Source organism: Oryctolagus cuniculus, chromosome 4 (genome assembly GCF_051225735.1).
Source record: "Oryctolagus cuniculus isolate XC-2025 breed Fujian yellow rabbit chromosome 4, ASM5122573v1, whole genome shotgun sequence".
In the NCBI taxonomy this organism is placed as follows: domain Eukaryota; kingdom Metazoa; phylum Chordata; class Mammalia; order Lagomorpha; family Leporidae; genus Oryctolagus; species Oryctolagus cuniculus.
This window is the reverse complement of record NC_142870.1, coordinates 6,275,651-6,300,599: the sequence shown is the minus strand read 5'-3', so window position 1 is coordinate 6,300,599 and position 24,949 is coordinate 6,275,651. Positions and strand designations below refer to the sequence as shown.

General features: G+C 59.1%; 1 protein-coding gene across 1 annotated transcript; it reads left to right on the top strand.

Annotated features, from left to right (window-relative positions):
- Positions 1-7,741: 7,741 nt before the first annotated feature.
- On the top strand, positions 7,742-24,424 carry ETS2 (ETS proto-oncogene 2, transcription factor). Its single transcript, XM_051833551.3, has 10 exons — positions 7,742-7,962; positions 11,060-11,131; positions 13,933-14,044; positions 14,977-15,096; positions 15,355-15,555; positions 17,514-17,597; positions 18,227-18,451; positions 19,452-19,715; positions 21,616-21,734; positions 22,413-24,424. The coding sequence occupies exons 2-10, from the start codon at positions 11,060-11,062 to the stop codon at positions 22,626-22,628; spliced, it is 1,413 nt and encodes a 470-aa protein (XP_051689511.3). The 5' UTR covers positions 7,742-7,962; the 3' UTR covers positions 22,629-24,424.
- The last annotated feature ends 525 nt before the right edge of the window (positions 24,425-24,949 follow it).

The following is a 24,949-nucleotide window of genomic DNA, read 5'->3' as shown; positions in this document are numbered from 1 at the left end:
GGCAGGGTGAAAAGCAGCAAGGAGGCAGGAGGTGCTGGGGGCCGTCCTGTCTGTCTCTCCCACGTGGAGCCCAGTGTTTCCGCAGCGGCCGGCCTCTGGCAGGATGCTGCCTGCCCCTCTCCCCCCGCCCCGGGACGGCCAGCACTGCGGGGCTGTGGCAGGCCAGTGGGGCCGGGCTGGACCCAGCGATGGGCTCTCAGCCGCAGCCGGGGCCGTGCTGTCCTCGGTCGCCCTGTCTGTCCCCGCCCTGCACTGTGGCTACTCCAGGCAGGGGACATCAGGAGCTACCACTCCCCAGCAGGGTCACCGCACCTTGCATTATCTGTCACAATAACAAGATACTCAAGAAGGAAAGAGAGGTGTATGTGGCTCACAGTGCTGGAGGATGGGAGTCCAGGCCACGCGATGCAAGCTTGGGCAAAGGCCCTGTGGTGGACAGTGGAGCAAGGCAGAGGAGGGATCACAGGGTGAATGAACCGGGAAGCAGAGAGACAGGGCCCAAAGCCACGCTGTCCTGATCACCCTCGTGTGAGAGCTACCTTCACTGGGAGATCTCCAGTGACCTACTGACCCCCCACTAAACCCCCCTTTCTGAAGCTTCTACTGCCTCCAAGCCCCTAACATATGGGCCTTCGAGGCACACTCAAACTAACGCCCCAACCACAGTGCACCTGCCAACAGACACAGGATAACTGGGGATAAAGTATATGGACATCAGCCATCAGCAGGGGGATTGCTGATATGTGTGACTGGTTGAGTCTCTCTCTCTCTCTCTCATTAAGATTTATTTGAGAGGCAGAAATACAGAGAGGAAGAGACAGAGAGAGATCTTCCATCTGCCGGTTCATTCCCCAGATAGCCACATGCCTGGAGCTTGGTCGATCCAAAGCCAGGAGCCAGGGACCTCCTCCAACTCTCCCATGTGGGTGCAGTGGCCTGAGGGCTTTCCCAGGCCATAGCAGAGAGCTGGATTGAAAGTAGAGCAGCTGGGACTCGAACCGGTGCCCACATGAGATCCTGGCACCGCAGGCGGCAGCCTTACCCACTAGGCCACAGCGCCGGCCCTCATGGTTGGGTCTTGAAAACAGTAAGCCCAACAGGAAGGACCACATACCGCATGGCTCTGTTCTGGTGGAAGTCCAGTCCAGGCAAATGTGTGGGCACAGGACATGGGTGAGTGGTTGTTTAGGGCTTGGGGGGTGGGTAACGGGGTGATAGTTCATGGGACAGGATACTTTTTGAGAGGATGAAAACATCCTAAAATGGACGAGAGTGATGGCTGCGCTTTTCTGTGAACATTCTAGAAGCTCTTGGATTGTTATACTTTAACAGAGTTGCTAAGGTCTCCACGTCTGTGTCCACTCACAATTTACATATTGAAACCTGGTGTCCAAGGCCATGGCAGGAGGAGATGGTACCACATTCCAGGTGGTACCACCTAGCACCTGCAAACAAGAGGCTCCAACAGCTAGCCGTCCAGACACAGACCCTAAAACTCACAAAGGGAAGGGAAAAGTCACACCGCAAAACTCAGTCCAGAGAACCCATGCCGCCCGACTGCTCCAATTCCAAATGATTTATTCGTACACCTGCTTAAGTCTGTTACTCTATTTAGCCTTTAATCCAAGGAACACTGTAACACAGACTGTGTTTCGTCACCAGCAGAGGCATGCGAATTAACCTTCCTTAATCATTTGCTAGACCGACACAAGGATGACTAACTCTTAGTTTGTGTGAAAATGAGTGGATCCGTCTTCCAGTCTGCAAAATAAGTAACCCAGTAGCTGCTCGGGAGGGCCATGCAGTTCAGTGCCTGCTGTGGGAATCACTCTGTGATTCAGGGGAAAAAAAAAACCCAAAACAACACCTCACAGTCCTCTATGTGTCCAGGTCTGACTCAGGTCAGACACATTTGTTGCAGGATTACCAAGATTGCAGAAGACCACGGGGCTTCGTTAGGACCGCGACTGCCCGGACATGCTCAGAGCACGTCACCGCGCAGCTTGAGATCCCAGTGCATCTGCAAGGCGGTGGAAGCCCTGGGAGAGCTGCCATATAAGGGCAAGTCAGGCCGCCTGCAGGGTGGCCCCCAGGGGCAGCCGTGTGACCCTTCAGGGAGGAATCCTTATCTAGCAACTCAGGAGTAGGTCTCACTCTCCAACCCTCTCAGGATCTTTTTCCAATTTGAAAATCCAGGGCTTCATCCCTTGGACCCTTAGGCCCAAAGCAGGACAATCAGAGGCGAGGAACCCAGAGGTCCATGGGATAGCGCGGGTCTCCATCTCACTCCTGGGGTCTTGCTGGGAGCGCAGCAGGTGGTGGTGACCCAGGACCCAGGGGATGCCCGCACCAAGCCTGTCAGGGTCAGGGCACCTGCGGTGGCATAGCACACACCCAGACTTCGTAGCGCGCCCAGCCTCACTCTAAGTGCTTAGGAAGCACAGCTAGACCGAGGCCAGGAGAGGGGAAGTGGCCTGCCCCAGCCACAGCTGGACAGCTGGGTCGAAGGTGACCTGGAGTCCCAGGCCGCCCGCAGAGGTTCGTTTCCCAGGCTCTGTCTCACACCCACAGGAAACACAGGGGGCAAAGGCAGCTGCCAACAGGCAGAAGAAATGCCAGAGACATCAGGAAGAGGAACTGCCTCCAGGAGAGTCCCACATTCGCTGTCCCGGGGCTCTGAGACAAAGAGCAGACAAAGAGGGTGAGGCTGCTGTCTGCAGTGCCAGCATCCCATATGGGCACTAGTTCGAGACCCGGCTGCTCCACTTCCCATCCAGCTCCCTGCTGATGCACCTGGGAAAGCAGTGGAAGATGGTTCAAGGGCTTGGGCCCCAGCACCCACATGGGAGACAAGGAAGAAGCTCCTGGCACCTGGCTTCAGCCTGGCCCAGCCCTGTTGTAGCCTTTTGGGGAGTGAACCAGCGGCTGGAAGATCTCTGTCTCTTTCTCTCCAATTCTGCCTTTCAAATAAATACGTAATCTTAATATAAAAAAAAAAAAAAAACAAAGAGCAGACACCACTTATCTGCTTCTGTGTGATTTGGGGTCACCTGGTTGGGAGGCTGCTAATGACCCTGGCCTATCAGCAGAATGGCTGTGCCACCCCACCCCCCCATCCCCCCAACCCCCCGCCATCAAGGGCTTATCAATACAGACCGCAAAAGCTAGTGGAAATGGGATTGGATGACACACTTATTTTGGTGCCAAAAAGTTTCTAAATCAATGCACAGCGTTTTCGTAATACGCATTTTCTTTCTAATGAAAAAACTATGTGTGCATTTCAAAACTCATTTTTTTTTTTTGCAGCAGAATAAATGTCTTTTAATCTCATTTCCCATGAACTTTGTGCTATCCATGAACCCAACACTTCCCATGTCGAAGAGCGTCCTGCTCCTCTCCGGCTCCGTGTGCCGTTTTTACAGCCCAGGGGGCTGGCTGCATCTTCACGTCTCCAAGGGCGGGAGCTAAGCCTCGCTCACCTCTGTGTTCACAACAGCTGACACTGCGTTTGCCGAATGAATAAGCGATACACCCGGCCTTGACGGCATCTGTCTAACTGGCACATGGAAAGCCCACAAGCTGCGTGGCTACTGCTGATCTGGACTTGAAGGTCCACACAGAAGGACCCCTAAGCAAACACGTCCATGGTGCTGTTTTCTTAAAGAATGACCAGGTAAGTTAATCATAATCAAGTGTAAGGAACTTGTGCTTGTATTTTTGTTGTAATTTGTAATTAGTTATTTTTTATTTAACGGATTCAACATGGTTCTGACCTGCGGGTTCCTCTCTGCTTCTGAGTGCTGACCCGGCCGTCATTGTCTTTTCTGGGTGGAAGTCTCTCTCTTAAGGAAACCGAGTTGAGGCTTTGCTCAGATGCACTCTGCAAGGGGCATCGGGCCACTTCCCCCCAGTGCCTTCCGACTTTCAATTTCCTTCTTAACACCTTCGACTTTTATCTCCTGGCATGAGAGCTGCCCGTTTATCAGCTTTAATTTACTGTAAAGCCCCGCGTGCCCCGTGATTCGTGGCGTAACAGTCAATGAATAATCCGACTGCAGTCGGGCCTGGCCTCGGTTCTGCTGAGTAACTAGGAAACTGACCAATCACAGAAGGGGAAAAATGCACCAGGAGCCCCGCCACAGTGCTGAAGCAGGATCAGCGTTGTCCTATGGGCATGAAGGCACCAGCGTGCAGGATCAGTGTTGTCCTATGGGCACAAAGCCACCAGCACACAGGATCAGCGTTGTCCTATGGGCATGAAGCCACCAGCACACAGGATCAGCGTTGTCCTATGGCACGTGGCCACCAGCGCGCAGGATCAGCGTTGTCCTATGGGCACGAAGCCACCAGCACGCAGGATCAGCCGTTCTCCTATGGGCACGAAGCCACCAGCATGCAGGATCAGCCGTGTCCTATGGGCACGTGGCCACCAGCGTGCAGGATCAGTGTTGTCCTATGGGCACGTGGCCACCAGCGCGCAGGATCAGCGTTGTCCTATGGGCACGTGGCCACCAGCACACAGGATCAGCCGTTGTCCTATGGGCACGTGGCCACCAGCGCGCAGGATCAGTGTTGTCCTATGGGCACGTGGCCACCAGCGTGCAGGATCAGCATTGTCCTATGGGCACGTGGCCACCAGCACACAGGATCAGCGTTGTCCTATGGGCACGTGGCCACCAGCGCGCAGGATCAGCGTTGTCCTATGGGCACGAAGCCACCAGCACACAGGATCAGCGTTGTCCTATGGGCACGAAGCCACCCCCTCGCAGGATCAGCCGTGTCCTATGGGCACGTGGCCACCAGCACGCAGGATCAGTGTTGTCCTATGGGCACGTGGCCACCAGCGTGCAGGATCAGCATTGTCCTATGGGCACGTGGCCACCAGCACACAGGATCAGCGTTGTCCTATGGGCACGTGACCACCAGCGCGCAGGATCAGCCGTGTCCTATGGGCACGTGGCCACCAGCGCGCAGGATCAGTGTTGTCCTATGGGCACGAAGCCACCAGCGTGCAGGATCAGTGTTGTCCTATGGGCACGAAGCCACCAGCACACAGGATCAGCCGTGTCCTATGGGCACGTGGCCACCAGCATGCAGGATCAGCGTTGTCCTATGGGCACGAAGCCACCAGCACACAGGATCAGCGTTGTCCTATGGGCACGAAGCCACCCCCTCGCAGGATCAGCCGTTGTCCTATGGGTGCATAGCCACCAGCCTGCAGGATCAGCCGTGTCCTATGGGCACGAAGCCACCAGCGTGCAGGATCAGCGTTGTCCTATGGGCACGTGGCCACCAGCGCGGCAGACCCTGTGGGAGCAAGTCCCCCTGGGCCCAGAAGCTGGGAGGACGGGGGCCCTGGCTGGGAGTCCAGGCTTGTGGAGGCCCAGCCTGGAGGCCTCTCACATTCCACTTTTCCCATGGGCGTCACACACCTAGACCTGGGAGAGGAAGGATAGTTTTTTCCATGTCTAAACTTTTTCAAAGAGTTTTTTTTTTTTTTTAATGCTCTCAGAGGGGTGCCTGGACAACAGGTACGTTATGTTGAGCCCCTCTACGATGTGCTCCACACTGATCACTTCTTGACAAGTTTGGTGCTATGCCTAACCGCGATCTGTTCTTTTTATAAAGGATCAAATCACTTCCTTCCAGTGTTTCTTCCTCTTTTTAAAAATTTATTTAATTATTTACTTGAAAGGCAAAGAGAGAGAGAGAGATCTTCTATATGCTGGTTCACTCCTCAAATGCCCTATACCTGGGGCTGGGCCGGATCAAATCCAGGAGCCCAGAACTCCATCTGGGTCTCCCACGCTGGGGAGGGGGCAGGTGCATTAGCGGGAAGCTGGAGGAGTCGAGACCCGAAGTGGCCCTTCCATAAGGGACACAGGCGTCCCAAGCTGCAGCTCTGCTGTGGCTCACCACTTTAACGGAACAGGTTCTATAGTCAGCTCCTGCCCTGTGATGGAGGTGAGAGACCTGGGACCGCTCCCCTGTCCCATGATGGAGGTGAGTGGCCTGGGACAGCTCCCCCATTCTGGGATGGAGGTGAGTGACCTGGGACAGCTCCCCCATTCCGGGATGGAGGTGAGTGACCTGGGACAGCTCCCCCATCCCGTGATGGAGGTGAGTGACCTGGGACAGCTCCCCCATCCCGTGATGGAGGTGAGTGACCTGGGACAGCTCCCCCATCCCGTGATGGAGGTGAGTGGCCTGTGACGGCTCCCCCATCCCGTGATGGAGGTGAGTGGCCTGTGACGGCTCCCCCATCCCGTGATGGAGGTGAGTGGCCTGTGACGGCTCCCCCATCCCGTGATGGAGGTGAGTGGCCTGGGACAGCTCCCCCATTCTGGGATGGAGGTGAGTGACCTGGGACGGCTCCCCCGTCCTGGGATGGAGGTGAGTGACCTGGGACAGCTCCCCCATCCCGTGATGGAGGTGAGTGGCCTGGGACAGCTCCCCCATTCTGGGATGGAGGTGAGTGGTCTGTGATGGCTCCCCCGTCCTGGGATGGAGGTGAGTGACCTGGGACAGCTCCCCCATCCCGTGAAGGAGGTGAGTGGTCTGGGACGGCTCCCCGGGCAGGCACAGCCACCTGCAGACTCCTGCTTTGACATCTTCCTGCTCCTAAGAGCAAGGCACTGCCCCCAGCCCCCCAGCCTGTGCCAGCCGCGCACCCCCTCAGGGAGCCTGAGCCTCTTGGTGCAGGCTCGGGAGCCAGCCCAGGGGACAAGGTGTGAGCTCTGGGCACCGAGCGTCAGGGAATGGCCGTGGACACTGTACTTCACAGCCACCCACCATCCAGGGCTGTGCGAGTGACTTGCGTTAGATGGAGCTGCAGCCCAGATGAGCCAGTATTTTCCGGTACCGTTAAAAAAAAAAAAAAGCAACTGTCTCCATGGTAACTTACTATGGATCTGTATTCCATTTTTGGAATGCCTTCTTGACCTGCGTTTTCTGATGGGGCCTGAATGTGCACTGAGAAGCCATGTGAGCCAACCCAGTCCCCAAAGACTCCCCATCCGCTCCAGTACCCTGTGGGCTCTGTCCCCTCCCAGGCGGTAGTGACACCTGGAGACCCCCGAGGGGTGCAGCCATGGGGTTGCCATGGAAACCGGGAACCTGCCCCTCCACCCCCAACCCCCACGGCCGCCCTCAAGGCCAAGCGGCTGGACTCCTCTCCTGCTTCGCTCAATTCTTTTAGGATTCAAACTTTAAATAGTGCGCACGCGGCCCGGGTCCAACCAGGAAACGCACACGGCCGCCGACACGGACTCCGGCGCCCCGCTGATAAAAATGGAAACCACAGCTCGTTCCGGAGCGAGCTCCAGCGGGGCTTCGCTCCCGCATTTCCCATTCACATCCCTCGGCAGCTGGCGAGCCCCGAGCCTCAGCTCCCTCCCGCGTCCAAGCGGGGGTCCCCCCCGCACCGCCCGGCAGCCGCGAAGAACCGCGCGGGCTCCGCCCAGCAGAGCTCGCCGGGGCTGTGCGCTCCGGCCGCGGCCCTCGGGCCCGGGAGCCCAGCCGAGCCGGCGGTCCCGGGCCAGGCGCCGCCGAGCGCGTCCACTCGGTCCCCGCGGAAGCGGCGGCGTGCGTGGGGTCCGCGGCCCGGGCCGGGTGACAGCGCGCCAGGGGCCGGTCTCGCCGGAAGGGGCCGGCCCGCTCCTCCCCGCCGCCTCGCGCCGCCCCCCGGCCCGCCCCCGCCCGCCTCTCTCCGGGTGCTCGCGCCGCCCCCGCTGCTGAAGAGCGCGCGGCCGGGGCCCCGGGCCGGCGACTTCCTCCTGCGGCGGCCCCGAGCGCGGAGCGGCCCCACCAGCCCCGAGCGCCCCCGCGCGCCCGCCGCCCCGACCCAGTGCCGGCCCGCACCGCCCGGCGCGCTCGGAGGAGCCCGGGCCCGGAGCAGCCACCGCCGCCGCAGCCGCCACCGCCGCCGCCCGGCCGCGCGCCGGCCCTGCCCGCCCCGGCGAGGTAAGCGCGGCCGGGCCGCCGTGGGCTCCTCTCCCGGGACGGGGCCCCGGAGCCGGGGCGCGAGGGGCGCGAGGGCCCGGGCGGCGCGAGTTTCCGCCGCGGCGTGTTTTCCGGTTACGGAGCGGCCTTCGGGGGGCGGCGGGGCCGGGCCGGGGGGCGCACGGGCTGGTCCGCTGGCTTTTGTGTTTCTCCGGGAAGCGCGGGCCCGGGGCGGGGGGTCGCCCGGTGGGGGCGCGGAAGCGGGCGCCCGGGTTTGGCGGGGGAGGGTGGCTGGATCCGGGGCGGCCGCGCTCGGGGCCCCCGGCTCACCTGCTCGGCCGCGGCCTGGGCCCGCGCCGGGCTCGGGGGGTCCCGGGGGGGCGCGGGTGCGGTGGCGGGCAATTTGCGCGTGTGTCTTTGTGAGTGTGTGTCTGTGTGTGTGAGCTGTAGGTTTTTTTTTTTTTCTTCAATTTTGCGGAGCGTGTGAGGTTCGCCCGCACTCCCGTTGCGGGGCGTGCGGAGGAGCGAGCCGTCCGCGCGTGGGGATGGCAGCCGTGGGTGTTCGCTCCCCGCGCGGGATGGGAGCGCGACACCGCGGGGAGGGCAGCGCGGGGTGTCCCGCGGGAGCTGGTCCCCGGGCTCGGCCGGTCCTCCGGCGCCTCCCGGGGCGGCTCTGGGCTGCGATCTTACGTAAGTCGGACCGTGGCCTGGCGGATCCTCGCAGCCCGTACATTTCTGCCCCCCTTTTTAAATGTTGCCCTTGGGAGTGGCGTTTATTGAGAAGCAGTGGCCATCGCACAGCGCCCGGAGTTGATGGTGCGGAGTCGCTCGTCCCGGGTCCACCCGGGGACCAGCCCTGAGCAGTAGTACAAGAAGTGGACTTAAATTCGATTCGCCGTGTGTCCGCCCGAAACCATTTGGGAGAGCGCTTTAAGTCCACATGGTTTTGGCAAAACTCATTGGAAGCTGGACGACAAAAGATTTTGTGCTCCGTGGCTGATAGTTAGGGCTCTTTATGTGGGAGTGGTAGGCTGCCTCTTCTGGCATTTGTACCCAAACGCCAGGCCGAGCACTCTGGAAAGTGTAGAATAAAGTCAGCAGCCGGTTTGCAGATTCCAGGAGGGAAAAGCTGTGTGGTCAGGCTCTAGACGGGTCACGGGCCACACCCAAGGCGTCCGGCCAGTCGGTCTTGTGCTGGGGGCTTGTCTGTTTCCCTCCATGGGACTTGTTTCATCTGGGTGGATGGCAGGAAGGGCCCCGGCTAACCCCTGCCTACTCTGTGCTGTGTCAGGGTGGCCCCAAGGTTTAGGAGCCGGCTCCGGCCTCCCCCATAGGGGCCGCATGGTGGCTCTGTGACTTGGGGCCCCTTACGCTGGGTGTCTGGGCCCCGTTGCCTCCCTGTGAGGGGGTGTAGCATCTACCTCTTACGAATGCAGAAGACGCGAGGCTTAGCCCTGGATGTCCAAAGTCTTGGTGGCCATTATTAGGAGTGAATATTGATTCTTGCTCGAAAGTGGGTGGCGGAGCCCCCCGGGTGGAGACTCTGGGCAAGCCTGGCCCGGTCTGATAGGGGCCAGCCTCCCCCTGCTGCTGTACCACAGCTGTTAGTCCTGCTCTCGGCCTGTTGGCTGCTACTGTAGCACTGCTCACCTCCTCTGCTGCCTTTTAGCTAAGGACTGAGTGTGTGTGTGTGCGTGTGTGCATGCATGTGTGTGTGCGTGTGGTGTGCGTGTGTGGTGTGTTGGGTGGCACGGTCATTGGGAGGTCTGGTTTAGCTGGACCTAACATGATGACAGGGAAAAAAACCACACAGGTAAGCTAGATAGTCCTGTGAGGATATGCCGTTTGCCCCCTGTAGCAAGTTCTCTGGGCTGAGCGCTGTTTCAAGTACTGGAATGTCTTGGTTATAGCAGGCAGGAGCAGCCAGGGGAGACCACAGAGGTGGGCAGGTGGGGGTACCCTGTAGTGCAGTTCCATAGCCATGAAGGGGTGGGGGTGGGGTGTGGGGGGAGGCCCCCCGGGCGAGCGTTACCTTCACAGTGCTCACCCAGGTTGCTAGAAAGTTTCAGTTCACTTTTTAAATTGTTCAAAAAGTTCGTGGAAAGTGCGTATTACAGGAAAACTATGCACAGATTTCGCAATTTTTTGTGCCAAAATCAGTTCATCTTTTTGTTACATTTTCCGTGAACTTTTTCAAAATATGTATTATCTAGGTACCTTTATTACGTATTCATATATCACTTAACCTGGCCAAACAGTTACATTTCAGGGCCCCAGGTAAGTTTTCAGCCACGTTAGAAATAGTGCCAGTGACTCTGATTTCAGTAACCCTGGCGCACTCAAACTGCATGAGCACGTGATTAAGATAGAAGCAACGGGGAGGCTTTACTCCGTCCTTGGAAGGCTTTGGGGTCTGTGTGTGTCTTGCACTCTGAGCTCTTGCTGGTTCCCAGAAGCCCCAGATGCAGCTCTCGCCACCCGCTTGCTGCTGGTGGCCCTCGTCCTGGTCAGCCCAGGCTCTGCAAGCGAGAAACGCAGAGCCATCCTTGAAATCTTTCCTCTTGAAACACACAGCTGGGCAACACCCAGAGCAGGAATACTTAGAGCTCGGTTCTGAAAGCAGGAGGACCTGGGTCAGCACAGAGAGAGTCTGGCCACGGGTTGTCCCTTCTTGGCTGTCCTGGGCCGTGCACAAGCCTCCGCCTTTCCCTCCTGCTCTCCTTCCTGGGTCTGGGTCCCCGGGGCAGGTGTGGGGCCCCTGCGGCTGCCCTCGAGGTCCCAAGGAGCTGAGTGCGCCCTGTGCAGATGGGTGGCCCGCTGCCCTGCCCAGGGCCTGCCATACCCAAGCCTTCCCCTGTGCCGGTGAGAGCCTGGCACAGCCCCCCGCCACCCCCGCAGGGAGGCTGCCAGGGGGCCTCCTGTGCAACTCTGTTGGTGCAGTTCTGTGAATCAGCCTTACTGTTCAGATACCTGCACGGCCACCCACGGAGGGCCTTTGAGTAATTCCGCTGTGAGGTGCCTGTTAGCAGTGGCGCTTGGCCTGAAAGTCGCAGGGCCACTACTAATGGCGACTTGAAAATGTCCTTAATGTGGTGCCTCTTTGTTTTTCTCTTTTAAGATGAATGATTTTGGAATCAAGAACATGGACCAGGTGGCCCCTGTGGCCAACAGTTACCGGGGGACGCTGAAGGTGAGTGAGCAAGTCTTCACTGATTTTTAGTTAGAAACTCAGTCTCCGGGAGAAAACAGTGGGCCGGGGCTGGGTCCCAGAGACGTGGTCTGGGTCCCAGAGACGTGGTCTGGGTCCCAGAGACGTGGGTCTGGGTCCCAGAGACGTGGGTCTGGTACTCGCTTGGGTCTCAGGTTTCTGGTCTCTAAAAAGGAATCACCCTGCTGGTTGTGCTTCCAAGATACAAAGTCCATTTAACTTGTGGAGAGCGAGGCCCTCCTTGTTTGTTTCCGAGGCTCCTTCCAGGTGTGGAAACGCCTGTGACCCCCAGTGAAAGTGCTGGCGAGCCATCTCTGGTCTCTGCTGCCTCTCTGGTCTCCCTGGGCGCGTCCTGGGAAGATGGCAAGGCTGCGAAGGCACTGGGGAGGGGCAGGTAGCCCGGGGTCTGCGGACGCGAGGTCAAGGCACCTCCTCTGCTGCCTGACAGATTTCCGGTGCTTCTGCTGTGGCTCCTTTGGGGAGGGGAGCATTGTTTCACGGTGCAGAGTGGTTGCCTCCTTCAGATGCCGGCCAAGCTTTGGGTGTCCCTCAGTGCTGGGAAGTAAACGTGTTTCGGAAGCGGTGATCTTAGCGTTGGCCTCCAGAGCTTTGTGGCGTTTGTGTGACGACGGTGACTTAGCCGTGGCAGGTGGTAGTCTCCTTAGCAGATCAGGAGGGGACTTCAGGAAGGTCGGGAAATGTTCGTGGGGAAGGGCAAGAAGATTAAGTTTATTTTGGTACAGACTTGAAACCCACGTACGCAAGGGGTCTTCGGAAGGTGCATGAAGAATTCATATCACGGGAACACTGCTTGGCCTTTAAAAGTGTTTTTGAACCAAAACAAGCTTACGTTTTCATCCTGTCGCCCTGGAGCATTTTAAAGCTGCCCAGGGTCCCGCTCAGACCCCTTCAGAGGGCCAGGGAAGGCCGTCAGGTGTCAGGGTGGTGCGCTCCCTTGTTCGGTTTGGATCTGATCACAAGTTCTGGGTGGGATGAATGTGGCACGAAGATTGAGGTGTTAGTTGAAGCCACACTCCTCTGAGGGGAACATCCTTCTGTAAGTTACAAGAATGCGTGGTGTGCACGCATTTTCTGGGTCTGGAGCAGAAACAGTCCCAGCTGAAGCCTGTGTGTTGGAACTGGTTAGTATGGGGGTGCTCCGAAAAGTTCGTGGAAAAATGAAACTCAAGATAAGTTTGGGGTGGGTGTTGGCTCAATGGTTCAGGTGCTGGGTGGGGGCCCTGTGTCCCACATCCTGGTACCTGGCTGTGATACTGAGCGCCTGTTTACTCCTCACTCCACCTCCTGCAGACCCTGAGAGGCAGCAGGTGACGGCTCAGGAGGGTAGGTCCCTGCCACCCTCAGGGAGACCTGGGGTGTTCAGGCTCCCAGCTCCCAGCTGGCCCAGCCTCTGCTGTTGGGGGCTTTTGCGGGAATGTTGGGGGCATTTGCGGGAATGCTGGTGGCATTGGGGATGAGAACTCGCTCGCTCTCAGTGTTTCTCTCCGTCTTTGCCTCTCAACTAACTTTAAAAAAAAAATAATTTTTTTTAGTACATGGCAAAATTTGGAAATCCTTGCATCAGTTTTTCACAATACACAGTTTCCACGAACTATTCGAGAACCCCGAGTATTGTTCTTTGACTTCCTGGTTTTGAAAAAAAGAACTTCAAGTCGGGAAGGCGTTTCTTAGTCACCTGGGCCATGCTGAGGGGAAGTTTGCAAATCCGTTGAATGTGTCACAAAACCAGGCCTGCTCTAAGGTAGTGAGTGAGTCCAGGGGCGCGCCAGCCCTGTGCTTGCACGCTTGGTCCTTGCTGGCAGCCTGACCCGGGTGCGCGGGGCCGCGCGGGGCCGCTTGGGGGCGGGGCCGTCTGCTCTCTGCTCTAAGGCCCCCTCGGTTGTTCCGAATTTCTAAAGAGAAAGCACAGGGGAACGCATTTGTAAATGATGACTCAGCAGGTGGGTCATTGTATTACACATGACTCGGGATTTCCAGCTTCTGTTGGAGAAATACAACCTCTGTTCAGTGATGAATCAAGACACTGTCCGTGACTTAGACGTGAGGTTTCTAGTAAAGGCTGTTTCCCTCATAAATGTGAGATGATCAGAAACTGGCACTGTTTAACATGTTTCCAGGCCTGTCTTTCCCCTGGACTGGAAGCAGTGTACGTTTAAACCTGTTTCCTTTGGAAATCTGACCCCTTAATACAGGGTAATTCAAAAAATTAGTGGAGTTAAAAGATAAGCCTATTTTGATGCAGAAAATTTTTAAATCACCACACGGGGGGGGTCTTCAACAAGTCCTAGAAGATGTGTCCTGTGACAATACTGCGTGTGGGGATTGGGGAATCTTCAGTACACTTGACTTCTGTGAGATGAAACCGATAAGGAAGAACCTCTTCCAGCTTCAGTTAAATTGCTTCACTGCAGACATTTCAAAACAAACGCTTGAGAAACAAGTTGTTAATGGCTTTGTCAGATTTCTCATTCTTGCCCAGTCCTTGGCCTGTCATGTTAGTTGCATTGAGTGACACGGCCCTGCCCCTGGCGGGAGAGCCAGGTGGCTGAGGTCCTGCCCCGCGACCTTCACTGAGCCACAGTCGCTCTGACTCTACAAAGTTCATCAGAGGGCTCAGAGTCCTTCGGGTCGCTTCGGTCAACTCGGAAGTCTGCTCTCAGTAGCAGGCGGTGGCGTTGCGATTGCCCGTCTAATCGGTAATTCCCCTGCAGCTTCTCACACGGGTCATGGCGTTCACCCCTGGGCCTCGTTTCTCTCCGCAGCGCCAGCCGGCCTTCGACACCTTTGATGGGTCCCTGTTTGCCGCGTTCCCCTCGCTGAATGAGGAGCAAACACTCCAAGAAGTGCCCACAGGCTTGGACTCCCTCTCTCATGGTAATTTGTCCCAGACTTGACAGACGGTGCTGTGTCCCCGAGCGGTTGATAGAGTGGCTCCCGAGGGTGCACGTTGACACCCTGCGTCTTCTGTGAAAGTGGATGGAAGCCCAGGACTGGGCTTTGGAAGTCCTATCTGTTAAACAAAGCAGGAGGCACCGAGCCCGGGAATGATGGGCCACCCAGCCTCCCCCAGGGGGTCGGCACAGCTGCCACGCCCACGGAGGGAGCGACCTCCTCTTGGCGCCCTCGGCGATTTCAAGAGCGATGGCGACTGCCCCACCGCATCCCGCCTGCACAAGCTTGTGTGTTTCAGTTAACTTTCCAGCACCTGCGTCACGTGACCACGTAACCCGTGGAACGCTTCCAGCCACCCGCTGTAGCACGCGATTGCGGACACCGCTGAAGTGCCATTCCTTTATAGAGAATAAGAACCGGGGGAGCGGACACGCCGGAGCGGGGTTACCGGAAATCATCCGCTGCCCCCAAAGTTGGGGGGGTGGCTGATCAAGTGACCCCAGAACCAACAGCTGGGGTTGCAAACAGCCTGCAGGGGGCTCTGGGGGGAGGGGCGCTTCCCCGCAGCTTCCTGACAACAGCTCGCTGGGGTGCCGTCTGGCACGCGCAGGGGTCCGAACCTGCAGGTTCTGTGACTGCTTTCATTGTCTGCAGTTTAAAAGTAGAGTAGAGTAGAATTTCATCTGTGCACGGCGGCTTCGCAGCACAGTAAAACCTGAGTTGATGTCCGCAGTCTTGTTTACGTTGAGAGCAGTTCTGAGACGCGCAGTAGCGCCCCAATTTCGGTCAAAAACTCATAAATCGCGTGAGGATTCAGGAGGGAAATTGCGCTTCCCGGAAGCTGAGCTCTCCCCTGCGTGTCCGTACCACGTCACGCGTCGCGGCCCTCACGGCCCCGTGGACTTTCTTTCCAGACTCCGCCAGCTGCGAGCTGCCCTTGTTGACGCCGTGCAGCAAGGCGGTGATGAGTCAGGCCCTCAAAGCCACCTTCAGCGGCTTCCAGAAGGAGCAGCGCCGCCTGGGCATCCCCAAGAGTGAGTGGCGCTGCCCCGGGCCTGCGTGGGGCGGGCAGAGCGGACTGGGCCGGACGCTGGGGCTTCCCACCGGGAGTGGCGCGGATGCGGGCTCTCCGCGTGGTTCTCGTTTTAACCAAGGTGGACCTGGCTCAGGATTCGCCTGGGTGCTGTCATCGTGGGGTCTGGGTCTGGGCTCTGTACATCGGGGCTGCCCGTGTCTCTGCCTTTCCGTTTGGTTCACCGCACGCCTCCCCGGTCTCCCTCTCTCCCCGGCAGACCCCTGGCTGTGGAACGAGCAGCAGGTGTGCCAGTGGCTCCTCTGGGCCACCAACGAGTTCAGCCTGGTGAACGTGAACCTGCAGAGGTTCGGCATGAACGGCCAGGTGTTGTGTAACCTGGGCAAGGAGCGCTTCCTGGAGCTGGCCCCTGACTTTGTGGGTGACATCCTCTGGGAGCATCTCGAAGAGATGATCAAAGGTACTCGCCCCTCCCCCGCGCAGCCAGGCCGGCCAGGCCAGGGGTGTGTGTCTGTGTGGGTGTGGGTGTGGGTGTGGGCAGGGAGGGGCGTGTCGGATGGGTGTGCTCCGGCCGGTGGGTTGGGTTTTCAGATGATACAGAGTAAGTGGCCTCAAAGTGCCACTCAAGGGAGTCGGTATGTGGCCGTGTGTGGTGTGTGTGGCATCAGGAGCAGCCACGAGGCGGGGCTGAGTCACTGACTCACTGTAGGCCAGCAAGTGTGCCGCCTCCTGTGGGCTCCGCCCACGCAGCCACGAGGGAGAGGTCAGCACCTGGGGCCCTCGTGCTCAGATGGACTCTGAGATCCACGGCAGATGTTGCAAAGGGAATCCGGTGGGAGAACTTGGGGTGAGGTTGTGTTTTTAACAAGTAATGTGCACTGACGTCAGAAGTCGGTCGTCGACCAGCAGCAGTCTCACCATAGAAAAGCCTGGTTCAGAACTTACAAGAGCAGTGAGACCACGGCTTAAAAATCTGTCAAGTTAAAAAGAAAACATGGGGTCAGTGCTGTGGCACAGCAGGTCAAGCCACGACTTACAGTGCTGGCATCCCATATGGGCACCAGTTCAAGTCCCAGCTGCTCCACTTCGATCCAGCTCTCTGCTGTGGCCTGGGAAAGCAGTGGAGGATGGCCCAAGAGCTTGGGCCTCTGCACCCACCTGGGAGACCTGGAAGAAGCTCCTGGCTCCTGGCTTCGGATCGGCACAGCCCCGGCCATTGTGGCCATTTAGGGAGTGAACCAGTGAATAGATCTCTGTCTTGTCTTCTCTCTCTCTGTAACTCTACCTTTCAAAAACAGGTTAATTAATTTAAAAAAGGAAGAGAAAAAAATAGAGTGGGGATCATTCATACATAGACAGTAGGTATGTTGGTAGAGTTCAGGGAAATAGTCCTTGTTTAATTGGTTTTTATTTTTTTTAAAAGGTTTATTTATTTGAAAGGCAGAGTGAGAGGGAGAGACAAAGAGCTTCCATATGCTGGTTCACTTCCCACACGGCCACAATAACTAGGGCTGAGTCAGGCCAAAGTCAGGAAGCTGGAACTCCATCTGGGTCTCCCACGTGGGTGCAGGGGCCCAAGCACTTGGGCCATCCTCTGCTGCCTTCCTAGGCATGTCAGCAAAGAGCTGGATTGGAACTGGAGCAACCAGGACTCAAGCTGGCGCCCATATGGGATGCTGGCCTTGCAGGTAGCAGCTTAGCTCACTGATTTTTAAACACGCCAACTTTGAACATTTACCATCTGCCCAGAATCAAAAAGACCTAGGATTCAGCCATTGGCTCTTTTTAAGTTATGGATTCTGAGGGTCAGGGAACCTTATTTTTAAAGACCCCAAAGTTTCTTGCATGGGTCGTATTGACAGATTCCCGGTGAATCTGTTGGTTGGTAAACAGCCTGATTCACATCCCCTGGTCTTGTGAAGTCTGTGTGCTTAGATTTAGGGGTGTCTGCTGATTAGGGGTGTCTGCTGATTAGGGGTGTCTGCTGATTTAGGGGTGTCTGCTGAAACTTCTTGAGGGGAGGAAAAGGAATGAAAAGATGAGTTTGTTTTGGTAGAAAAATGTTTTGCCTTCTGTGCATCGTTTCCATAACCCGCATTTTCTGTGAAGACCCCTTGTGTGTGGTGCGTTCGTAGAAAGGATGCGTCCTGCACCTCCTTCCTTTCGAAGTTCTTGGGCAGCCGTGTCCCCAAGGACAGCTTTCCCAGTGCCGGAGACCACACCACAGCCCAGGATCTGAGTGTTCCCGACCCTGGCACTGTGTGGCTGGCACATACGTAGCTTCCCTGACCACAGGACTGAGTCGCGCACACGGTCTCGCTCTCAGTCGCCCTCACGTAGCCGGAGACCGGAGATCGCGCAGAGCCGCCTTTCCTCCTGTGTCGTTATCAGCTTGATTTGTCCTCTTGTGTCTTTCAGAAAACCAAGAAAAGACAGAAGATCAGCATGAAGGAAACTCACACCTCAACGCAGTCCCCCATTGGATTAACAGCAATACGTTAGGTCTGTCCCCTTGATTCTGCTCTAAGATGGGTCCCGCTGCGCGGGGCAGGCTGCGCCGCGCGTGGGGGCCTCCCTGCGGCTGCACGTGGGTGCTGAGCTGCTGAGGGCTGGAGCTTGGCTGACCCATGCCGGGGTATGAAGAGCAGAGTGCACGCCAGCCTTGGAAGTGTTCAGTGTGGAACAGCACACAGCATCGCTGCAGGGGGACTGGTGGCCCGTTGGTTGTGCATGGAAATGACCATTGATGCATTAGGTTAAGTGTATTGTGACAGCTCCACCCGTTCCTTTGTGCTTTTCTGCTGTGGCCATGAGGAATGTAAAACTGTGCTACGTGGCCGTTGGTCAGTGCTGGAGTGGGCAGGTCACAGAGCAGGGACTGGAGTGAAGTGGGCCGATGGCTCTGGGTCCAGCTGTTATTCCAGGAGGACAAGAGCGAGCTGGCAGGCTTCGAAAACACGTGGGAAGCTCCGAGCTCTGGAGTTCCCGGCGCTGTCAGGGAGTCTGGGTCCTTCGTTGCGGTTGCCGGCCCTGGCAGGGAGGGGCTGTGCACGTGGTCTCCTCTGATTGGCTGTGACGCTCCTGTCACGGGGACACCAGCGTCAAGAGCTCTGCTGTTGGCTGTCATGCAGGTTTCGGCGCGGAGCAGGCACCGTATGGGGTGCAGGCACAGAGTTACCCCAAAGGCGGCCTCCTGGACGGCATGTGCCCGTCGTCCGCGGCGTCCGGCGCGCTCAGCTCAGAGCAGGAGTTTCAGATGTTCCCCAAGTCCCGCCTCAACACCGTCAGCGTCCGCTACTGCTCCGTCACCCAGGACTTCCCGGGCGCCAACCTGAGTTTGCTCAACGGCAATTCTGGTGAGATGGGAAACGTGTTCCCGGGGCTGCTCCCCAACAAGCGCACTCTGCGCGTGTCTTGGGCCCTGGTCCCGGTTCTGTAGGCTCCGAGGGAGCAGGACGCGGTCCCTGCTCTCGGGGCTGGGTTTCCCCTCTCACGGTGTTTGGTGGAGACCGTGTCGAGCGCTCACACGTTTCTTTTTGTGAAGATGGCACACACGTGCACTGCACACACCTCGGCTGTGTAGCCGGCTGAACTGGTGCATGCGTGTGCAGCTGTGTGACAGCCATCCCAGCGAGATAGAGAAGGTTCCAGCGCCTCGGAGACCCCTTCCTGTTCCCTCCCAGTCACCTCCCCACCCTAAAAACTGTTCTGCGTTTATTTATTTTTTAAGATTTATGTAATTGAAAGGCAGAATGACAGGGAGGGAGAGAGACAGAGAGAGGTTTTCCATACACTAGTTCATTCACCAAGTGCCCACAGCCAGGCGCCTGGAACTCCATCTGGGTCCCCGTGTGGGTGGCAGGGGCCCAAGTAGTTGAGCCGTCATCTGCTGCCTCCCTGGCCGTTAGCAGGGAGCTAGACCCAGAGCTGGGACCGAAGGCAGCATTCGTTATGGGATGCAGGGTCCCAAGCGGTGGCTAAGCCCACCCCGTTTGGAGTTTGCATCGTCAAGGGTCAGCATTTGCAGCCTCGTGCAGAGGGCCTTGCCCGGCTGGGTTCCTTGCGCTGTGTCTGGGGCCCAGCCGCGTGTCGGGTTCGCCCGTGTTGCTGGACGCGGCCGCCACGTGTTCCTTGTCCGCGCAGCGCAGCCTTCGGTCACAGGAAGCTGTCCAGGACAGTGCGGTCTGTGGCACCTGCGTTTCCCAGCGCGTTGAGAAACCCGAGTGGCCCCTGCGGCCTCCAGCTCTGCAGCCATGGCGGGCGTGGCCGTGGTCGGCGGCGGGGACGAGGCGGTTCACCATGTGAGGGTTCACCGCGCGTGGATTCACCGCGCGTGTGCTCGCTTGTCTCTGGCAGGGAAGCCCAAAGACCACGACGTGCCCGAGAGCGGCCCCGACAGCTTTGAGAGCTCGGAGTCGCTGCTGCAGTCCTGGACCAGCCAGTCCTCCCTGGTGGACGTGCAGCGGGTGCCTTCCTTCGAGAGCTTCGAGGACGACTGCAGCCAGTCCCTGTGCCTCAGCAAGCCGACCATGTCCTTCAAGGACTACATCCAGGAGAGGAGCGACCCGGTGGAGCAAGGCAAACCCGTCATACCTGCGGCCGTGCTGGCCGGCTTCACAGGTGAGCCCGCTCGGGCAGCTGCTTCCCCGCGGGAGCGCGTTGCAGTCACGCGTGGCTAGGCCAGCCTTGCAGGCACAGAGCTCAGGGGGCGGCCGAAAACCCACGGCCGCTCCCTCCACCTGGGCTGCCCTAGCAGAGGCCAGGCCTGTGGGCCCTGGCCCTGACTCAGCGCCCGGATCTCCAGGAATGTGACCTGGCGCGGGGAGGGCCGGCAGGCCCGCCTCCAGCCAGACCGGGACTGCTTGCTCTGCTCTGCTGCCCGGCCCGGCCTGAGCAAGGGCCGTTGCAGGCGAGGCACAGGCCCGGAAGCTGCTCCAGACCCAGATGCGTTGGGGTTGCCGTGCGTCCTGAAGCCGGCCTTTCCCGCCCGTGTTTTGACCTTACGGAGCCACCGCGGATTAGAAACGTCCCTACTCAGAAATCGGGCTCACACCGCCCACACCCCAGGCGCCCGTTCTCCTCTGGCAGGGAGAACAGCCGTGGAAGTGGCCCAGAGCACACACGGAGGACGGGTGTGAGCGCGCAGGCCCTGCGGAGAAAACCCAACTGCCGTGCTGCTAGGGTTTCGCATTTTTTTTAATTTATTTTTTATTTATTTTTTTTTTTTGACAGGTAGAGATATAGACAGTGAGAGGTAGAGACAGAGAGAAAGGTCTTGCTTCCATTGGTTCACCCCCCAAAATGGCCGCTGCGGCCGGCACTGCGCTGATCCGATGGCAGGAGCCAGGTGCTTCTTCCTGGTCTCCCATGTGGGTGCAGGGCCCAAGCACTTGGGCCATCCTCCACTGCCCTCCGGGGCCACAGCAGAGAGCTGGACTGGAAGAGGGGCAACCGGGACTAGAACCCGGCACCCATATGGGATGCCTGCACTGCAGGCAGAGGATTAACCTAGTGAGCCACGGCGCCAGCCCGTGTTTATTTTTTAAAATATTTACTTATTTATTTGAAAGAGTTAGAGGGGGAGAGAGAGAAAGAGGGAAATCTTCCATCTGCTGGTGTACTCCCCAGCCGAAGCCAGGAGCCAGGAGCTTCATCCGGGTCTCCCACATGTGTGTGGGCACCCAAGGACTTGGGCCATCTTCCACTGCTTTTCCCAGGCAGTCAGCAGCCAGGACAGGAACAGCCCCTGTGGGATGTCAGTGTCGCAGGTCGTGGCTTTACCCACTGTGCCACAGCGCCGGCCCCAGGGCTTTTCAGTTACTGTTTGGTGACTGCCAGCCCCGTGTGGCTCACTGGATATATGCTCTGTAGTCCTTAGGAAGCCTGGCCTAAGGAGGGGCACAAACCCATTTTACAGATGGGGAAATTGGCTCCGAGCTAGACGCTTGTCTGTGGTGACACAAGTCACCTGGCTCCTGGTCTCAGCGTTCGTCCTGCCTGGCCGGCGTGCTGCACGGTAGACCCTGGCTGAGACAGGAGATCTGGGCCTCGCCCCCTCCCCAGCAGCCAGGGAATGTCTGCATCCCCGTGTCTCCCGGCGCTCCCGGCATGCGGGCCTCAGTGGCAGCAGCGGGAAGCAGCGCGGGAACATTGCTGGGGAAAGCTCGCGCCCAGCAAAGGCTGTGCCGCTGCGGCCCCTGCCCCACGGGGCCGCCGAGCAAAGACCCCCAACCCTGGGACGGCCGGCCCACGGTCCCTGCCTGCCCCCGGAGCTGCCCCGCTCATCCATTCCAGAAATCTGCCGTGGAGGTTTTGTGTGAGGCGGGTGAAGCAGGTGGAAGAAGCCCCCGGCCAGGTGGCCCCCTCGTCCAGGCGCGGGCGGCGTGGAGGGCAGCCAGTCAGCTCCGCTGCCTCACCGGACGCAGGCCGGGCAGGTGGCTGTGCCCTCGCAGGCTCGTGGGAGCAGGTGGGCGCGGCCTCACTGTGCCGTCTCTGAGGCTCCCTGTGCCCCCGCCCCCAGGAAGCGGCCCTATCCAGCTCTGGCAGTTCCTCCTGGAGCTGCTGTCGGACAAATCCTGCCAGTCGTTCATCAGCTGGACCGGGGACGGATGGGAGTTCAAGCTCGCTGACCCTGACGAGGTACGGCGGGGCCCCTGGTGAGGTGGGGGCTCCGTGCTCTGGCACAGGCACAGGGAAGGGTTCCCGGGGCCCCGGGGGCGGTCGGGGAAGGGGATGAGCGTGTCCGGGCCCCGGGGTGCCCTCTGCGTGCACGTTGGGCACGCTGCCCTGTCCTGCTCCGGCATCGGCAGCAGGCCCTGCTTCGCCCCGAGCATCTGAAAGTGCTTCGGCAGGGTGCTCCTTGTCCACCGGAGATCTGAGCTTCCGAGTGGCCGCAGCTGCCCGGCCAGCCCGTGTCCCTGCCCTCGGGGAGCAAGGCAGGGCTGGCAGCAGACGCCGTGGCAGGAGGAGACGGCAGGGGCAGGTGTGGCTGCAGCACTGGCTGCAGCAGCCCGCCGTGTCTGGCGGTGTGGCCTGGGCTCTCGCCTCCCCGTCCCATGCAGCAGCTGGGATGAGGGCCCAGAGCACAGAGACACCTCCGTGTCTCAGGTTCTGACCCTGGGCTCCCAGGGGGTTTCGCTGAGACAGCTGGGGCGAGGGGGCCGGGTGCAGAGACCGCCAAGGACGCGGGTGTGGGAGGGTGCCACGGCCCGGCTCTCCTCTCCGGAGCCTGCGCCCCAGCCCACGTCGGGAGGGGAGCCCTTGGCGCCGCTCAGCGGACAGATCGAATGTGACCCTTCCTCCCCGTGTCCCTGGAAGGTGGCCCGCCGCTGGGGCAAGCGGAAAAACAAGCCCAAGATGAACTACGAGAAGCTGAGCCGGGGCCTGCGCTACTACTACGACAAGAACATCATCCACAAGACGTCGGGCAAGCGCTACGTCTACCGCTTCGTGTGCGACCTCCAGAACCTGCTGGGCTTCACGCCCGAGGAACTGCACGCCATCCTGGGCGTCCAGCCGGACACGGAGGACTGAGCCCGCCGGGCCCGCCCCGAGCCGGCGTCCCCGGGCCCGTGGGAAGCCCGGCCGCCCCGGCCGCGCCAAGGACCCGGGAGAGGCGGGGTTGAATCGGTCCAGGCACGTCGCCGCCAAGCGATCGGCCTTATTGCATCCCGAAGCACGCCTTCCTCGCGGCAGACTCGGGTCTGCTGAAGGGCAGACGCCACTCACGCACCAGAGCCGACGTCGAGAAGGAGGCGCCGGGGAAGCGCCGGGCCCGAGTGGCCGTGCGGCGGGACACGCTGGAGGCGGCGCCTTTGTGGTGGACGCACGGCCTGTCCTGGGCTCTTCCGCAGCCGGGGGCAGCGACCGCGAGAGCCCCGAGTTGGCGAGGGCTCAGAGGGTGGGAAGGAAGCGAGCATTTCAGAAGCGAGTGTGTACATACCCCCCTACCCCGCCCTCGTCACCGATCCTATTTAACAGAAGTATATATTGTAATTTAACGATATCACCGTGTCTGCGCTCCGCCGCGTTTCGTTGCGCTGTGCAGCCCGGCCCGTGGCTCCGGAGGGAAGGGGCTGGCGGAGGGACAGACCCTTGGCCACCTGCGTGCCGGCAGGAGGTGGGGCCGCGACGGCGACCCCTGGCGACCCCTGTGTTTATTTTTTCTCCCTCTTGCCTTGGTGACTGAACGGCCTGGACTTTGTACTTTGGGGATTTTACAAGACTGGTGGGGGACCAGCTGGGCCTGCACGCGGCCCCCCTGCCTCTCTTTCGTTGCAAAGCGACAGAGCGCTGTTTTTCTTGACAGACGCTGTTTTCCACTCCCGCACACGCCCGTAAGCCTGTGTGTACACACGGCCTGTTTCACCTTGTCGCTCAACTCTTCCCCCGGCCTCCCTCTGCCGTCCCCAGGCCCCCAGGCCCCCAGCTCCTCGGTGTGATTACAATGAGAGTCCTATTTTTGGAAACGTGCAACTCCTTTTCAGAGACAGGAGGGGTTTGTGTAGCAGCTATTTTTACTGCATAAGTAATTCACTGGAAAAAATGTAATTTGTATGAAAGCTTTATTTTTATCTCAGCTCACTGGGACGTTAAAGACGCTGTGGAGTGGAGAGCTGGGGAGGGCCCCTGGTGAGCCCGGCCCTACGTGCAGCCGCTCTGTCCCCTGTCCGTGCACCTGTGCGTCTCGGGCCGCCTGGCCGCTGTGCCAGGTAGATCCGTGCTTCCTGCTCTCTGTGCACAGCAAGACCGTTTTATTCCTTAACGTCTCGGACACGGGGGAGAGAAACGGTGTGGGCAAGAGTGTGATGGAGAGTCCGCCGGGAGGGGATGTGTCGTAGAGATGGCAGCTCACAGGAGCCATCTCGGGGCACCGAGCCCACCATGCCTGCCCGGCTTTGTAAACGATCCGTCGTTTAGAAGTTGGCCTCCGAGGCACACCGGCTTCCCCACCGACTGGTCGGCTGCGGCGCTGGCGTCCCCAAAGAACTGTGGTGTGACGAGACCACGAGCTGGGAGGTACAATGCCAGGCCCAAATGCCCACGGAGCGCCGCTCACAGCAGAGGTCGACGCCAGGCTCTCGGCTGTTTGTGGCATAAACAGACCGGGAGGGACTGGGAGGCCCTCGGCGGAAGCCTGTGCGGTTGCCACGACAATAGTGGACCGACTGCACCTGTGAACGTGGCGGTGCCCCGTCGCTCGCCCGGGTCGTTACGGAAGCTCCGAGTCCTTGTACGGCTTCGGCATGATGGTGAGCAGATTCCAAGCGTAAACGTTTTGTAATTTGGCCTTTTCTTTCTCAAACAATAAAGTCTCTGGTTTATATAAACGCTTCCTAGTAGTAGTCCTCGTTCTTCCCGTAGCCGCGCGTGAAGGGGGAGGGAGCCACCCACAAGCTGCGTCTCCCCGTTGTCTGTGACGCCCACAGGCCCTGACCTGGAAGCCACGGCCAGGCCGGCATCCACTCAGCCCAGGAATGCCCGGAGGGGCCTTAAAGAGAGGTCCTTCCCGGGGCAGGACCGTGACAGCAAGACTGGGCGTCTCGTCTTTGCCGGGTGTGGTGGAGGATGATCCTAGGACGTGGAAGTCTGTTAGGAAGTGAGGCTTAAGCACTTCTGTCCAGGGGCCCAGCCTCTCCGGGTTCTGACTTTGGGGAGGGGGCCTGGAGGTCAGCGTGGTGGTCTCAGGACACCTTTGCACTCTGGAGTTAGCAGGTTGTAGCCAGAGCCGTGCTGCAGTGAGCTCAGGACAGGCTGGCCAGAGCTGACGGCGCATGCTTGTCTCCCAGCCCCACAGCGGTAACCTCAACAGCCTGGGGTTGGTCCTGGGGAGACTGTTGACACCAGGGCAACCA

Coding starts and splice junctions, on each gene's coding strand:
- ETS2 (XM_051833551.3), top strand. CDS start 11,060: ATGAATGATTTTGGAATCAAGAACATGGACCAGGTGGCCCCTGTGGCC. Junction 17,598..18,226: donor GATTAACAGCAATACGTTAG/GTCTGTCCCCTT, acceptor GCTGTCATGCAG/GTTTCGGCGCGGAGCAGGCA. Junction 19,716..21,615: donor CGTGCTGGCCGGCTTCACAG/GTGAGCCCGCTC, acceptor CCCCGCCCCCAG/GAAGCGGCCCTATCCAGCTC.